The sequence below is a fragment of the Dromiciops gliroides genome, chromosome 5, assembly GCF_019393635.1.
Source record: "Dromiciops gliroides isolate mDroGli1 chromosome 5, mDroGli1.pri, whole genome shotgun sequence".
Classification (NCBI taxonomy): Eukaryota; Metazoa; Chordata; class Mammalia; order Microbiotheria; family Microbiotheriidae; genus Dromiciops; species Dromiciops gliroides.
In genome coordinates this window covers 117,223,274-117,239,886 of record NC_057865.1, presented here as the reverse complement: position 1 = coordinate 117,239,886, position 16,613 = coordinate 117,223,274, and the positions used below count along the sequence as shown (strand labels likewise).

The 16,613-nt window shown below is 40.4% G+C and overlaps 1 protein-coding gene across 6 annotated transcripts in view; it reads left to right on the top strand.

Moving 5' to 3' along the window:
• Nucleotides 1–16,613, top strand: part of AHCYL2 (adenosylhomocysteinase like 2) — a 160,585-nt gene that overhangs the window by 90,826 nt on the left and 53,146 nt on the right. The window contains exon 1 of one of the 6 annotated variants that reach the window (XM_043966508.1): nucleotides 15,853–16,080. The exons of the other annotated variants lie outside the window; for them this stretch is intronic. Within the exon in view, the coding sequence (XP_043822443.1) occupies nucleotides 16,021–16,080 (60 nt within the window). The 5' untranslated portion in view covers nucleotides 15,853–16,020. Of the gene's footprint in view, nucleotides 1–15,852; nucleotides 16,081–16,613 lie in introns of those variants that run through there. 6 annotated transcript variants of the gene reach the window in all.

The window sequence follows — 16,613 nt, the reverse complement described above, 5'->3', positions numbered from 1 at the left end:
AATGTCAAGTGTCTGAGGCCGGATTTGAACTCAGGTACTCCTGAGTCCAGGGCCGGTGCTTTAACCACTGCGCCATCTAGCTGCCCCACTTCATTTTCTTTTTCAAGTTGGCAACTCTGTACCTTCCTAGCAGTGCACAGTAGAGAATAAAATGAGAGGTGTAATGTATGCAAGTTTATAGAATACCTGGTATTCTACTAGTCACTTCATTGGTCTTGTTTACCCTGCCTTTGTAGTGTAAAGAGCTCCAGTGCATTCTTTGCACATTTTCATTATTTGCCTTTAAAACTCAAGTTTTATGTTGCAATTATGCCTCCAAGGCGCAATACAATTCCTTTGGGTTATAAGCATGAGTGTGCAAAGTCAGTGATGCAGTTTAGTGAGAAAATAAAGGTATTAGATAAACTTCATGCTGGATGGCTAGAGACACAGAAGCTGCCAATACTATCATCTATGGTAAACTCAGGGTTAGACGTCAACTTGCCTCTGCTATGCTCCCCTACTCTGAAACCCTTAAGGATCTCAAACAGGACAGAAAGCAAACATTGCTGATGGTGCGTTCTTCACAATCTCCAGTGCCATCCACCTGTGAAAAACAGTATTGGAAGTGGTGTCAAGACTTTGCTAGTCTCAACATCTCCCTGGAGCAGCAAGTAAAGTCCTTTGGTTTTCAGAGAGTGACCAAGGTAGAGAGGTTTACAGGAATATAGTATACAGTATAATGTCCTCACACCTCTATCTGACATGGTGGAAGGTAAGATTCAGGTTAAAAAATGTTTTTAAAAATTTGCTATACTGGGGCAGCTAGGTGGCACAGTGGATAAAGCACCGGCCTTGGATTCAGGAGGACCTGAGTTCAAATCTGGCCTCAGATACTTGACACTTACTAGCTGTGTGACCCTGGGCAAGTCACTTAACCCTCATTGCCTGCCCCCCCCCCCAAATGTCTGTATAGTATTTATGGTTTTGTAGATTTCATGTGTTTTGAAAAATGAATATTGTCAAATCAGTTTTCAATTGAGATAGCACAAAAAGTCACATGTTTTGCATGTTACCAATTTTATTTTGTGTACTGCATTTTATGGATCATTTCATGGCTACTGTTAGGAAAAAGGCATATTATCAGAATTATTGTTTTGTTGTAAAGAATTATGAAGAAAAATATATTTTCAGTACTCAGTATTTTAAAAAACTAGTTTTAGTGGTTGTGACAAACTGGTTCCCTATTTCTCATAGGTTCAATCATCAATATCAATATTCAAATGTTTGAATTTCACACCATTTTCTAGGAACATTACCCTTGTAAAAATTGAAGATTGACTGTACATATATAAGTATGTATATATACATGCATGTATATATGTGTATATTTCTTTGGTTCCCATGGACATAGGCAATTTGGTCGTTCTAGAGCACCCAAAACTTGTAAACAAATGTGCAAAAACAGAAATCTTAAATAATCCGTTACAGATCATAGCACACTACAAGTTATCATCAATAAAGGAGATGTGAACAAAAGATGTAGACCTAAATGGAATATAACAAAGCATATAATAAATAATAAATGAATCAAAGACCAAATTTAAAACTAACAAAAAATTGAAGAGAATGGTGAGGAGACGTTATTCCAACATATCTTGGATAGCAGACCCTTATTAAAGGTATTCAATGCGAAGTTTTTTTCCCCACTTGACTACTTCCCTTCATTTCCTACTTTCATTACTTTTGTTTATTCAGAGGCTTTTCAATTTTATCAAATAGAAGTTATCTATTTTATCTTTTGTAATACTCTCTAATCCTTATCTGATTAAGAATTAACCTCCTAGCCATAGCTATGAAAGCTGGGGGGGGGGGCAATGAGGGTTAAGTAACTTGCCTAGGGTCACACAACTAGCAAGTGTCAAGTATCTGAGGCCGAATTTGAACTGAGGTCCTCTTAAATCCAGGGCTGGTGCTTTATCTACTGCACCACCTAGATGCCCCTACCTACTTGCCTTCTAATTCTTTTATTGTATCACCTTTAATGTTCAGGTTACATAAACATTTTGAATTTATTGTGGTATGTGCTTTAAGGTGTTGGTCTAAAACCAACTTCTGTCAGACAACTTTCTAGTTTTCCTAGTAATTCTTATCAAAAAGAGAGTTCTCTGTTAGCTAATTTATGTCTTTTAGTTATGGAATTCAATTATTTTTGATCCTTTCTTGACTAATCTGTTGATCTACTTCTATTTTTAAACTATTATTCAGAGTTTTTTGTTTGTTTTGTTTAATGATTATTGCTTTATAGTATAGTTTGAGAACTGAAAGTTCTATTCTTCCTATTTACCCTAGACTGGAAGTTCAGTGGTCACTTCTCATGCCCCTGATCCCCACTACCGACTGGCACAGAAATTTTGACCTGCTGTTTTCTTTCTTTCTTTTCTTTTCTTTTCTTTTCTTTTCTTTTCTTTTCTTTTCTTTTCTTTTCTTTTCTTTTCTTTTCTTTTCTCTTCTCTTCTCTTCTCTTCTCTTCTCTTCTCTTCTCTTCTCTTCTCTTCTCTTCTCTTCTCTTCTCTTCTCTTCTCTTCTCTTCTCTTTTCTCTTCTCCTCTTTTCTTTCTTTCTTTCTTTCTTTCTTTCTTTCTTTCTTTCTTTCTTTCTTTCTTTCTTTCTTTCTTTCTTTCTTTCTTTCTTTCTTTCTTTTTTTCTTTCTTTCTTTCTTTCTTTCTTTCTTTCTTTCTTGTTTTGTTTGTTTTGGGGTTTTTTGTGAGGCAATTGGGGTTAAGTGACTTGCCCAGGGTCACACAGTGACCTGCTGTTTTCAAAGTGGATCAGTTATACTCCCTTAAACAGACTGGTGGTGTTCTATGCTTTGAGAGAGAGAGAGAGAGAGAGAGAGAGAGAGAGAGAGAGAGAGAGAGTGTGTGTGTGTGTGTGTGTGTGTGTGTGTGTGTGTGTGTGTGTGTGTGTGTGTGTACACCATATTGGTACTATACTTAGTGTTTATATCTGATTGGATTTAACCCTATCACAACTGAGAACTTCTGAGCTCATATTCCACCAGCCCCAGCCTGCCCAGTAGCCTGGATTGCAGATGTATCTAACCTTCCTTCTCTTTTTGTTTTGTTTTGTTTTTGCAGGGCAATGAGGGTTAAGTGACTTACCCAGGGTCACACAGCTATTAAGTGTCAAGCGTCTGAGGCCGGATTTGAACTCAGGTTCTCCTGAATCCAGGGTCAGTGCTCTATGCACTGCACCACCTAGCTGCCCCTTCTTCTCTTTTTTACTGAGTATGCCATACCATCTGTAGATCCATGTTTGTTCCCTGTCCCCACCCCCACCCTTCTGGGTGCCACCTGTCCCTAGAATCTCTCATTCTTTTTCCTGAAGCAGGATGCTGTCCATGAAGGGACAACTTTCTCTCAGAAGGTGGTCTCCTACCTGTCTTTCCATTTCAGGAATACACTCCTAATGGGGATTGTTTTCAATGAAACTCACCCTTCCCCTTTCATCCTCCTAGTTGAGAATTCTCCCTTCTGCCATCTCTATATTCTCCTTTGGCCCCTCTTCTTGCTAAGACGGTATAGTTTGTTGTTGTTCAATCATGCCCAACTCTTCATGACCCCATTTTTGGATTTTCTTGGCAAAGATACTGGATGATTTGCCATTTCCTTCTCCAGCCCCCCCTTTTTTATGTAATACATGAGGAAATGAGGCAAGCAGAGTTAAGTGACTTGCCCAGGGTCACACAATGTCTGAGGCAGAATTTGGACTCAGGAAGCTGAGTCTTCCTGATTCCAGGCCTGGCACTCTACACTATCTAGCAGCCCCAAGAGGCTACAATAATTGTCCTATTTTTACTATTCATCCTTGGACTTGATAAGGGTATATTATTGATCTTCTCTGTGTTTTACCTCTTCACTTTTCATTTATATACCCTCCCACTCTGCAATTTTGTCCCACAAAATAATTGATTCACCTGTTATGGAGGTAGGAGGCTTTAGTTCTGTGGTGCTTCAGTTCTACTCCTCTATCTTCACTTCTGTTTTTTTATATCTCTTACATCTTTATTTGTTTTTTATCTTTTGATGATCCCTCTTTGTTTTGTTTTGTTTCCCCCTGCCGGTCATTCTTTCCTTTTAAAAAAAAAGCTCCAAAATAGGGTAGTATCTTTCTTGTGTTTCTTTTGTTTGGAGCGGTTTGCAAATTTAATATTTTGCTTATCTCTGTGGGTTTTTATTATTTTGGGATAGGAATGTCTTATGCCTCTTTTGTTGAATGCCTCTTTTTCATATGTAATTTAGGCTCAAATTTGCATACTATGTCATTTGGGCTTGGAGCTTCAACTCCTTTACTTTTCAGAATCTTCTTTTCCATCCCCTTTGCCACCCACGAGCAAACGTCACTTCCTGATGCCAAGGCCACATGGCTAGTCCTCAGGCCAGAGCTCACAAAATGTTCCTCCCAGCTGGGGGCATTATTCCAATTCTCACACTTCTAGAAAACATACTAGAAAACTATAGAAAACAAAGCACCAATTGAAAAAATTCAGAGATCATCTCTAGGAAAAAAATATATATATATCCCTACACTTCAAATGGCAAGACACACAGTGTCTTCAAGCATATATGAGATCTTCAAATACAAAGAAAAATAAGTACAAATAATATAAGATTCTGTGTTTTTATCAGGCATTGATTTGCTTTGGTTTGTCATGTAATATATAGAAGGAAAAGAAGGGAATAAGCATTTATATAGTGCCTACTATGTGCTAGACACTATTCTAAATGCTTTTACAAATATTATCTCATTTATTTTCATAAAAACCCTGATGAGATAGGTGCTAATATTATCCCAGTTTTACAATTGAGTGAAACTGAGGCAAACAGATGCTAAGTGACTTATTCAGGATCACACTTATAGGAAGTGTCTGAGGCAGAATTTGGACTCAGGTCTTCCTGAATCCAGGTTCAGTACTCTATCGGCTACCAACTGCCTCATATATGAGACTTTAGGATCATCTCTGTTGATTTATCTCCTTGCATTCTGCATTGTGTGTGTGTGTGTGTGTGTGTGTGTGTGTGTGTGTGTGTGTGTGTGTTTGTTTTTTTGCGGGGCAATGAGGGCCAAGTGACTTGCCCAGGGTCACACAGCCAGCAAGTGCCAAGTGTCTGAGGCCGGGCTCAAACTCTGGTCCTCCCGAATCCAGGGCCAGCGCTTCATCCACTGTGCCACCCAGCTGCCCCTTGCATTGGGGTTTTATTGTTTTCTTCCTCATAAAATCTTTGGTCATTCAGCATTTTTTCCTTATTTTATACCTGTCACTTTCTGATGTTGGTTCTCTCCCAGGGATAGACTATAAAGTGGCCTTAGCTTTCTCATATCTTGGGGATTTAGTTTTCACTCTGCTCTGAGTAGCTTGAAGGTGGGAGATGGGAAAACAGGACTGGCCTCATCTGGGGTTCAGACTCAATTCCTTCTTGTTAGTTGTAGCTCTCCCTATTCCAGTTCTTCTCTTGGTTTTCTTTTCTTTTTCTTGTTGAGCTAAATCAGCATCTGCTGCATTTTGCAGCATTGGGGAAAGGTAAAAGTGGTGTTCTAGATAGAGTCCCTGCAGCTTTGTGTATATAACCTAGGGGCTGCTGTATATTAAAGGCTGGTTTCTTCCTCTCACCTCTTCACATGACTGAGCCACATCTCTATGCCTGCTTATTGTGGCTGTGTGGAGGGTAACCCCTAAAGTGGGTAACTTACTGCCATACTCTCTTACCCAGAGTAGGTCCCAATATAGGCCTCAAGACACAAACCTCCCTGCTGGGACTGCTGAAGTTGATGGAAGAGTGCAGAGTAACCAATTTAAGGATTTGCATTCTTGGCTCTAAGGATTTGCATTTTCTGAATTAATAAGAATTTTGCTGTATGAAATTCTCTCTTTTTTTTGTTCACATGACACATACTTTCTTTTTTAAAATAATTAATTAATTAATTAATTTTCCATTACATGTAAAGATAGTTCTCAACTTTTGTTTATACAAGCTTTCCAATTTCAGATTTTTCTCCCTCCCCTCTCCCCTAGACAGCAGGTAATCTGATATAGGTTTTATTTATATATATATATACACACACATACACACACACACACACACACACACACACACATAATAACATTAATCCTATTTCTGCATTAGTCATGTTGTAAGAGAAAAATCAGAGCAATGATGAAAAACCTCAAAACAGAAAAAACAACAGCACCAAAAACAAAAGAAATAGTATGGTTCATTTAGCATCTATACTCCACAGTTCTTTTTTTTTTTTCCCCTTGGATTTGGAGATCCTCTTCTATCATGAGTTCCCTGGAACTCTTCTGTACCATTGCATTGGTGAGAAGAATATAATTCATCACAGTAGATCAACACTCAATGTTGATGATACTGTGTACAGTGTTCTTCTGGTTCTGCTCATCTCATTCATCATCAGCTCACGCAAGACCCTCCAGGTTCTCTGAACTCCTCCTGCTCATCGTTTCTTATAGCACAATAGTATTCCATTGTATTCATATACCACAACTTGTCCAGCCATTCCCCAATTGATGGGCATCCCCTCAACTTCCAATTCCTTGCCACTACATAAAGAGCAGCTATAAATATTTTTGTACATGTGGGTCCCTTTCCCCTTTCCATGATTTCTTTAGGAAAAAGACCCAAAAGTGGTATTGCTGGGTCAAAGGGTATGGACAGCTTTATCGCCCTTTGGGCATAATTCCAAATTGCTCTCCAGAATGGTTGGATCATTTCACAGCTCCACCAACAATGCATTAGCATATGACACATACTTTCTTGAGGAGAAGGGGGCAAAAGGTAGTGGAGATTAGGAGAAAGTTTATTGTCTTCTGTCCTGTTGGTTTTCTGACTTGTACATCCCAGAGATATACTTTTTTTTTTTTGGGTGGAGCAATGAGGGTTAGGTGACTTGCTCAGGGTCAGACAGCTAGTAAGTGTCAAGTGTCTGACGCCGTATTTGAACTCAGGTCCTCCTGAACCCAAGGCCGATGCTTTATCTACTGTGCCACCTAGCTGCCCCCTGAGATATACTCTTTTGAGGAAATCTAGAAGGAGGTAGGGTAGGGAAGAGAGCACAATGGAAATTATTTGCATGGAGATCAAAGGAGTCAATGTTGTCATCAAGCTGTATTACTGACCACTTGGCTTGAAGAAGAAAATTGGTTAGTTCAGGAAACAGATCATAAGGCTGACCCAGAGGCATAGCGTATTGTATAGTGGTGACATGGCACTTAAAGTGTATGGACGTTTCATTATCATCATCGAGTCATTTATATAATGCTTTATGTTTTGCAAAGTGTTTTACATTTTGATGTAAGACCTCTCACATGAGGAAACTAATTAAGCTGAGACACAAAGTAATTTGCCCAGTGTCATACAGCTAGTTTGAACTTAAGTCTTCCTGAGTCTGAGTAGGACACCATCTACCATGCCACCCAACTGCTCATTTCTGTCTATGTTATCTCTACCTCTAACGTTAGCAGAACAGTTTATAGTTTCTTGGCCAGCCTTAATGATAATTTTATCTTTCAAAAGCTGGAAAAACTGGGGCAGCTAGGTGGCACAGTGGATAGAGCACTGACCCTGGAGTCAGGAGTACCTGAGTTCAAATCCGGCCTCAGACATTTAACACTTACTAGCTGTGTGACCCTGGGCAAGTCACTTAACCTCAATTGCCTCACTAAAAAAAAAAAATCTGGAAAAACCAATGAAAGGAACTTCTATCCTGGACCTGATTCTTGCCAACAAGGAGGTTGTTGGGATGGATGTGAAGGGAGTCTTGGAAAGAAGTGACCACTCCAGCTTAGAATTTGTGACAGAGAATGTGAGGAACATCGAGCAGAAACTGATGTGCACCTTAAATTTGGGGAGAGCAGATTTCAAAGGCTTCTCATAGGATCCCATGTACTAAAATTATACAGAGAAAGTTAGCCCAAGAGGGACAGGAATCTCTGGAATTAAATTCTAAGTACACAAAAAGAAACAATTCTGATGAAGGAAACAAGGTGTTATCTAAAGAAACCAATATGGATGCACAAGAAACTCAACAACTAATTGTTCTTTTTAAAAAACATGTACTGAAGGAGGCAGCTAGGTGGCGCAGTGGATAAAGCACTGGCCCTGGATTCAGGAGGACCTGAGTTCAAATCTGGCCTCAGAAACTTGACACTTACTAGCTGTGGGACCCTGGGCAAGTCACTTAACCCTCATTGACTCGCCCCCCCCCCAATGTATAGAAGATGGAAACAAGGGCAGGTAAGAGAGGATGAATTTGAAAATGTACTACAGTTTTGTAAGAATATTTTAGGAATGCCAAAGGTGGGAATGAGATAATGAGGAAAGCTGAACACTTTTAAAAATGGGTTTTTGTTTTCTTTTTTTAGCAAAGGTAGAGAAAAGAGGAAGATCAAAGAAGTGATAGGACTGCTAATTGGTATAAATTCATTCAATAAGCATTTATTAAACACCTACTCTGTGCAAGACACTATACTAGGTGCTGGTGATACAAAAAACATAGCAAAATAGTCTCTACCCCCAACTTACATTCTATTGGTGAGATACATCATTGACACAGAAAATTAGGGCAAAATAATTTGAGGAAAGAGAGCACTAATGACTTTGAAGATCAGAAAAGGCTTTCCAAGAACAACCACAAAACAATCAAAAGCAAATGATGCAAAATTACAGAGAACAAGGAAGGCCCCAAAGAAAAGATCTGAGAAGATATTCCTATCTCATTCATTTTCACAGATGGGGAGTCTCATGGATGTGGTACAATATACCTATTTTCAGACTTTTAAAAATCACCCCCCCCCCTTTTTGTTAAAAATTATTTGTTATACAGGACAACTCCCTGAGAATGGGCTTGGGGGAGGAATACTTGAAGAAATTCTCATAATGTAAAAAACAAAAGATAACAGCGATTTTTTTTTTTAAAGAATAGGCTTCTCATAGAAGGGAGCACCTAAACTGAGTTTTGGAGCTGATATATATATATATTTTTTTAAGTGAGGCAATTGGGATTAAGTGACTTGCCCAGGGTCACACAGCTAATAAGTGTTAAGTGTCTGAGGCCAGATTTGAACTCAGTTACTCCTGATTCCAGGTCCGGTGCTCTATCCACTGCGCCACCTAGTTGCCCCACCATTGTCTTCTAATAAGGCTGAGGGTTCTCCAAAACCCTGCCACTGAAATGGAGGCCCTGGTCTAACCCATAAAGCCTTAATCTTAAGAGACAGAGATAAGACAGGAGTACAGTCCTATGATGTATGGATGGAGGCCTATACAGAAGCATTGGGACCAGAGGTGGAGTCCTGAGTCAGAAGAATAGTAATTAGGTCAGTTTACCTAACATCTGTCTAGAGCAGGATAGTGAAAAGTGAGAAGTTTCTATTGTATTTTAGAGACAATAGGGAAGCACCCAAAATTCTTGAGTAGGACACTGTTGTCAAACCTGTGCTTTAAGTATTTTAGTAGCTACATGAAAAACTGATGCAGGAAGATCCAATTTGGGGAGATGTTGCAATATTCCAGGTGAAACACAAGGAACCGGGGTAGTGGCCAAATGACTGGATTGATGCTGTGGGAGTAGAATTATGAAGACTTTAGCAACTGCTTGGATCTATGGGGAATGAGGAAGAGTAACATGACAAATCCAGTGTGACTCCAGGGTTTCAAACCTGGGTGACTCGAAGGATCATAGACTTAGAGCAAGAAACTTCCAGGTTATCTGGCACAATCCCCTCATTTTATGTATGAGGAAACTGAGGCCCGAAAGGTTAAGTGATTGCCTAAAGTCACACAGCTCCTAAATGTCGGGTCTGAACCTAGGTCCTCTAGCTTGAAATCCCATATTCTTTCCACTATACTACACAATGGTGTTCTTCACAATGGAGAGCTTGGAGAAGGCACGTATGTGTGATTTGGAGGAAAGAATAAGTTTTGTTTTGGATGTGGTGAGTTTGAAGCACTGGTAGAACATCTAAGTGGAGAGGTCCAGTAGCCGGTTGGTGATTCAGGACTGGAGCACAGGAATTTGGGCTAGATCTATAGCCTAGCTTCTTAAACTGTGGGTTGTGACCCCATATGTGTAAGTGAATGTGGGGGTCACAAAAAATTTGGTAACAGGAACAGTTTACATATACCTATTTTCTATACCTATATACCCAGGGTTGTGTAAAAATTTCTTGGATGAAAGAAGTAGAAAGAAGTAGAAAAAGTTTAAGAAGCCCTGACCTATAGATTTGGGAGTCTTTTGCCTTAAGATAATTGAGCCATGGGATCTGATTAAATCATTAGGAGATAGGTGAAGAAGAAAGCCTGGGACAGAGCTATGGTATCTACTGTTAGAAGTGGATAATGATCCAGCTTAAGGAAATTGAAAAGGAGGAGCCAGATAGGTAGGATTAGAACCAGGAAAAAGCCTTGTCAATTAGCCAACATTTATTAAACACTTACTTTGTGCTAGGCACCTTGCTAGGATACAGATATGGCCCTTTCCTCAAAGGAGATTGATTACATTTGACTATACATGTCCACAGATATTAAATACAGGATATGTAGAAAATATAGGTACATTGGAGGTTACTAACAACTGGGTGAATCAGATAAAGGCCACAGGTACAAACAGGGTTGTACTTGAGCTGATCCTTGAAGGGAGTCAAGACTTCTAAGAGATGGAGATGAGGGAAGAGACCATTCTGGGTATGAAGGTTCTTAGCCTTGCAAAGGTGCAGAGGCAAGAGATAGGTGCCAGGGGTGGAGTAAGAATGCAGAGTTGAGGAGATGTAGAGTTTGACGTGGAGATGCAGTTACTTGGAATATGGGCCTGGATTAGGTGAGGGAGAAATAGATACCAAGGAATCTGGTAGGAAGAATGCCACTATGGAGCAGTGTCACCAAAACTGGAGAAGGAGAGAGTATTCAAGAAGACAGCTAAAGGGAAGGTCAGGAGATTTGAGGCATGAGAAAAAGGCCTGCAAGAACAGTTTTAGTTAAGCAGTCTGGATAAAAAACAGCTTTCAAGGGATTGAAAAGTGAGTGGAAGGTGAGGCTTTTGTAGGTAATGAGTATAGATTTTGTCATTTGTGAAAGGAAGGAGGGATAGAGATATATCTTGAGGGAAGGGCAGGTTGAAATGAAGCATTTTTTTTTTCAGGGCAATGGGGGTTAAGTGACTTGCCCAGGGTCACACAGCTAGTAAGTATCAAGTGTCTGAGGTAAGATTTGAACTCAGGTCCTCCTGAATCCAGGGCCAGTGTTTTATCTACTGCACCACCTAGCTGCCCCTAAATGAAGCATTTTTAAAGAACATGCATGGGAAAACTGGTAAACATCAGAAAAGGAGCCAGTAAATTAGGAGAAGCTGAATATTGAGAGAGGGACAGACACTAAAGGGGATGGGATCAAAGGCCTGAGTTACTTGTTTGTCCTTAGCTAGGGACAAAGCTACCTCAAAAGAAGGGCATAACCCAAGGCTCAGTCTGAGATGAGGAAGGGCCAGGTGTGTGAAGAGAAGCTTGGGTGGAGCATAGTAAGTTACAGAACTAGAGTGAGAGGATGAAAGCCAATATTGGCAAAGTAGCAGGAAGAAGTATATAGAAGAGCTCTACTCCACCGCTCTTCTACAAAGAGTTTATTGGGAAATCCAAGAAAAAAAATAGCATTTTCTATTTCCAGCCCCATAGGGAGATAGGCCGGTCTGTGGATACTGGGGATAGGATGTGGCTGGATGTGTGCTGCACACAGAGCATCCCAGCACAGAAACAGAAAGAAGACCGGGGCTGTGTATCAGGGCTAGAAGAGGACCCAGACCCATTCAAGGGTCTTAGTGCAGGTTTCAGGAATCCATGCTAAATGGCAGATCTGTTGTCCACTGCCCAAGTCCAGTTAACAGATCCAAGGCTGACTGAGGAGAGGATCTTCATCTAAGGGTGGCTTTTCAGGGTTAGGCAAGGCATGTCCATTCTAACCTCCAGCCTAATTAAAAACCTGCGGTGAGAAAAATCTGAAATTGTAAAGCATGTATAAACAAAAGTTGAGAACTATCTTTACATGTAATGGAAAAAATAAAATACCTCATACATAAAGAAAGAAAAAAAAAAACAACCTGTGGTGGAATAACCAGAGCAGGAATCCCAAACTAAAGGGGAGTCTGAAGTCCTGTTGTTCTGAACCTGCAGAGCTGACTGATACTGGTTGGGTTCAGCAGCAGTCTACTGGAACTACCAAAAAGGGGCAAGCCAACAGGAGTGTTGTGAAGACCCAAACATGGGCCAGGAACTTAGGTCTGACTAAGAGGACTGTGATAGGACTTTGCCTTGGGTCAGACCACTTTGGGAATACTGAAAGCTTACAAGTTCCCAGCCTGAGTTGTCCCCGAGATCCTGGAATAACACAACAATAGCAATGAAAACAGCAGAAGGACCCAGGAGGACAAAAGGTCAGCACAAAGATTCTTTCCTCTTCTCTGACACTGCAATCACCCTGGTATATCACTTCACACCTGAACTACTGAAATGGCTGGTTGGTTGTTCTGCCTAAAGTCTCTCCCTACTCCACTCCATACTCTATTCAACTGTTAAATTGAAAGACCTCAAGCCCAGGTCTGACCATTTTCCTATTTCCCCCCACTCAATCAGCTGCAGTGGCTTCCTGTTGCTTCCAGGATCAAATAAAAGATTTCTCTGACTTTTAAAGTCCTTTATAACTTTACCCCTTTCTAACTTTCTAGTCTTTTCTACTCCCCTCTGCATATACTGGGATCTAGTGATCCTGATCTTGATTTTCTTTTAACTAGACATTCCATTTCCTGTGCTAGGCATTTTCACTTGCTATCCCCCATGCCTGAAATACATTCCTTCTTCATCTCTGCTTCCTAACTTCCCTGGCTTCCTTCAAGTCTCAATTAAAGTCCCATCTTTTATAAGAAGTCTTTCCTAGCCCTTAATGTTAGTGCCTTCCCACTGAAGCTACTGTTGCTTTATCTTTTATGTATCTTGTTATTAATTTATATGTCTTATTAGTTGTTAGCATGTTGCCTCCCCCATTAAACTATGAGCTCCTTGAGCAGGGACTGTTTTTTTTTTAAACGTTTTTTCTTGTATCCCAGTGCTTAGCACAGTGCTTGCCATGTAGTAGGTTTAACGAATGCTAGTTGACTTACTAGCATTCTCCCCAGATGTACAGAGAGACTGGCCCTTATATAAAGTCTGAATTAAGGAAGTAGGCTGGAAAAATGAACAAACAAAAAAGGAATCCTACCTTAAAGAACTATTATGTTGAGAGGGATGCTCAAGATACAAATCCAGAAGAATAGAATGACTCCAAAACATCTATAGGCCAAGGCACAAAGCAAAATACAATTTGAATACAATTTCAACCAGAATTCCTGGAAGAAATGAGGCAAAGATTTTTTTCAAAGAGATATAAATCATTTTAAAGCCAAAATGAAAGTGCTAAAGGGAACAATGTGGGGGTGGGGCAGGTAAGATGAGTGCTATTGAAGAAAATTTGGAAAGAGTTTTCCAAATTTGTAGTAGTCCAGAATTGAGACAATCAGTAACTGGAACAAGCCTGAACTGGGGTGATCAGACTAGGAATGAAAAGGACAAAATTGCATGGGAAAGATATTAAGGAACAAAAATGGACAGCTTTGATAGTTTGGGCAGGTTACATGTCAAAGATTCACTCATTCAACAGCTTTATTTGGTGAAATGCTTGCTATATGTACATGTTTGTCTAGCTATGGTCACGAGCTGCTAGAACTCCTAGTTTAAAGCACAGTCTCTTACCTTAGGATGTTTATATAGTGTTGTAGAAGGCTCTTAACTCATAAGTCACCCAAGGTAATAGCCATCCCTTGCCTGCTCTGGTTCCCCCCTAACCCCCATCTGTGTCAGTACTTTTCTTTGCTTCAGTCATTCTCTGCTTCTGCTAAGGATCAGCTTTCTACCTTCCCTCCACCATCTTCATTAGTTTGTTTCCCCAGATCCCAGGACAGTGTCCTGAACATTAAGTACTTAATGAATGTTCATGGGATTTGTTTAGGGGCAAATAATAGGTATACAAATATAATACAGAAGTCTATGAGAAGAGTTGAAATAACATGCTGTATGATGTGGGGCAGGGAAAAGGTAATTATAGACTGTGAAGAAATTCAACTTCAAGGATTAAACAGGAATTTTTTTAAAACCCCAGCTGGGATTTGAAGGATTTCATTCAACACATGGGCAGAGTATGTGTATTTTAGTATTATAGATGGAGTAACAAGCTGGGCCTAGGCAAAGAGTTGGAGACCCTGACCTCCATATTTCTTTTGCTTTTTTAACTCCAATGGAACTAATATATCCACTCTTATTTCAACTACTCATCAGCACAGCCACAAATTCTTTCTCATCCAAATAGAATTGTTCCACCTCCAAGATCTCCAATTTGGAGTTTTTTATATGATCATGACTTTCTTACAACTATTCATACTTAGTATTTGCCCGAGTTATGACCTCTGGTCCCACCTGCATTACAACCCTTTTTTGTTCTCCAAGTCTAGTGCTTCCCCTCTAGGTGATCTTTCTGCCTCCCTACTCAGTGTAGGTCAGACATTTCAGCACTTCCCTCTAGTATTCTAGAATACCTTCCCCTTAAATCAACACCATACTAGTCCCCAGCTCCAGCCTATCCAGGCTTCTCTTAAGAGATGAGGGCTCAGCAGGTGAATGCATCTTATCACTCCGGTTGATCTTTGTAGGTTGCTTTAGTCTTAAGGAAATAATACACAACCCTGGGCATTGTAGAGAGTTTCTGGCTCCCTGTGCATGTAAGGGATTTTTTTGGAATTACTCTGGGACAAGTAAGCAGAAAATAATGAATTGGATGACTTTTTTCCAGGTGTCTTAATACTAGATTCCTTTTAAAATTGCAGAATGAAAACTTGTATTGGAGAGTTGGAAAGACTGTCAGAGAGGAGAGATAGAGCCTCTGGAAATCATGGTACATGCTCTGCTATATGGAAATGCTATTTCTCTCTGAAACTTAGAATAACTGATAAAAAAAGTGTTCAATAACCTAGTCATGTTAAGGCAATATTAATTTTAATTAGGAGCCTGTTTTCCCCCAATCCCGTGCTGCTTCCTGTCAAGAGGCCTGTACTACTTTTATCAGTAGCTGAGGGCCAGGCCCCTTGTGTGTACATTCCAAAAGGAGCCAGCAGAGGGAGTTGTGGTATTAAAAGTCCCACCATCTTTTCTAAAGCCTGCTACATTCCTGGATTTTGCCACAAAGCTTCCCTACTCCATCTCCCTTCCTATCCAAAGTTAACTTGAGAGACACCAAGTTTGGTGCCAAGGCCCTAGTGTGAGTAGGTGTGGGCATCATTACCTTCTTCAGGATGTTTGGAACTTCAGTGTTAGCAGGAACATACTTCCTAATTTCAAGCTTATTTGCCATACGGACATAAAGTGAGCAGCTTTCAGAAGTGAGAGTGCCTTGTTGACCTTGATCCTTATTGATCTTGGTATCAGCTCTTCCAGTGACGTGTCTCAAGGGGCGGGGGAGAAGTGACACCCAGGAAAAAAAGGAGGCAGGCGCCTGACAACTTGGCATTGTTTTGTGGCAGAAAGTAAGCTCTGGGGGAGGTGGGGCCGGGCATTTGGGTTATCCTGGGCAAGTTCCTTGTTGGAAGAACAGTTCCTGGGTTTGGAACCTTGCATCAGGCCCTGGATTTAAATCTAAAGCAGAAACCTTTGGCCACTGAAGCAGCCTATTTATTACTTGCCTGCCACTTATCTAATTAGCTTCATTTGAATTGGAAACCTCTGTGGGAAGGAAAGGGGTGCAGTCAGAGCTGCCGTTTTGAACCTCTTGAATAGCTAGGTGTTTGGCAGTTCTTGGCAGATAATAAGCACCTACCCTAGCCCATCCCTGGCATATCCAAAACCTATTTCCATTCTTCATCAGGATACATTTTAGCTGCTCAAGCCTACATCATGGAGAAGTGGGACGGTAATGCAGGCACTACCTCTGCTTTTGCTATGCCTGATTGGATGGTGAGTCTTTTGGCTGCTTTGCTTTTCCTTCTGGAGGAAGGAGAGGGGCGTCATTCCTGACAGGTGGAAATGATCACTTAGCCTCTGCCAGGATGTGTAGCAAATTGTTTCTAACCTATTTGAGGGAACTTAAGATGGAGTCCATTCATTGTTCTGCTTATTTCCTGTGTGCTGGGTTAAACTTCTTTCCTGACCATGGGGAGATGTCAGAAAGTTTGTACCTGTCTGGTGGTGCATATATTGCCTTTTTTGATGAGTTGGGGGAATTTTGGGAGCTATATTTGAGATATATTTGTTACTTTCTTTGTACTGTAATTCTAGGATTGAGGTTCAATTTATTCTTCGCTGAGTGAAGGGAAGGGACAAGGGAGAGAGAATCAGAACCTACAAGTAACCTCTCCTCCCTCCCCCCCCTCTAAAGTATCTGGAGTGATTAAACATTTTCTTTCTGAAAATTATCTTTGGAAAGAAAAAATTGCCTCAAATTTTATACTGATAGGTCTTTGTTCTCAACCTCCTTATCAATGGTTATT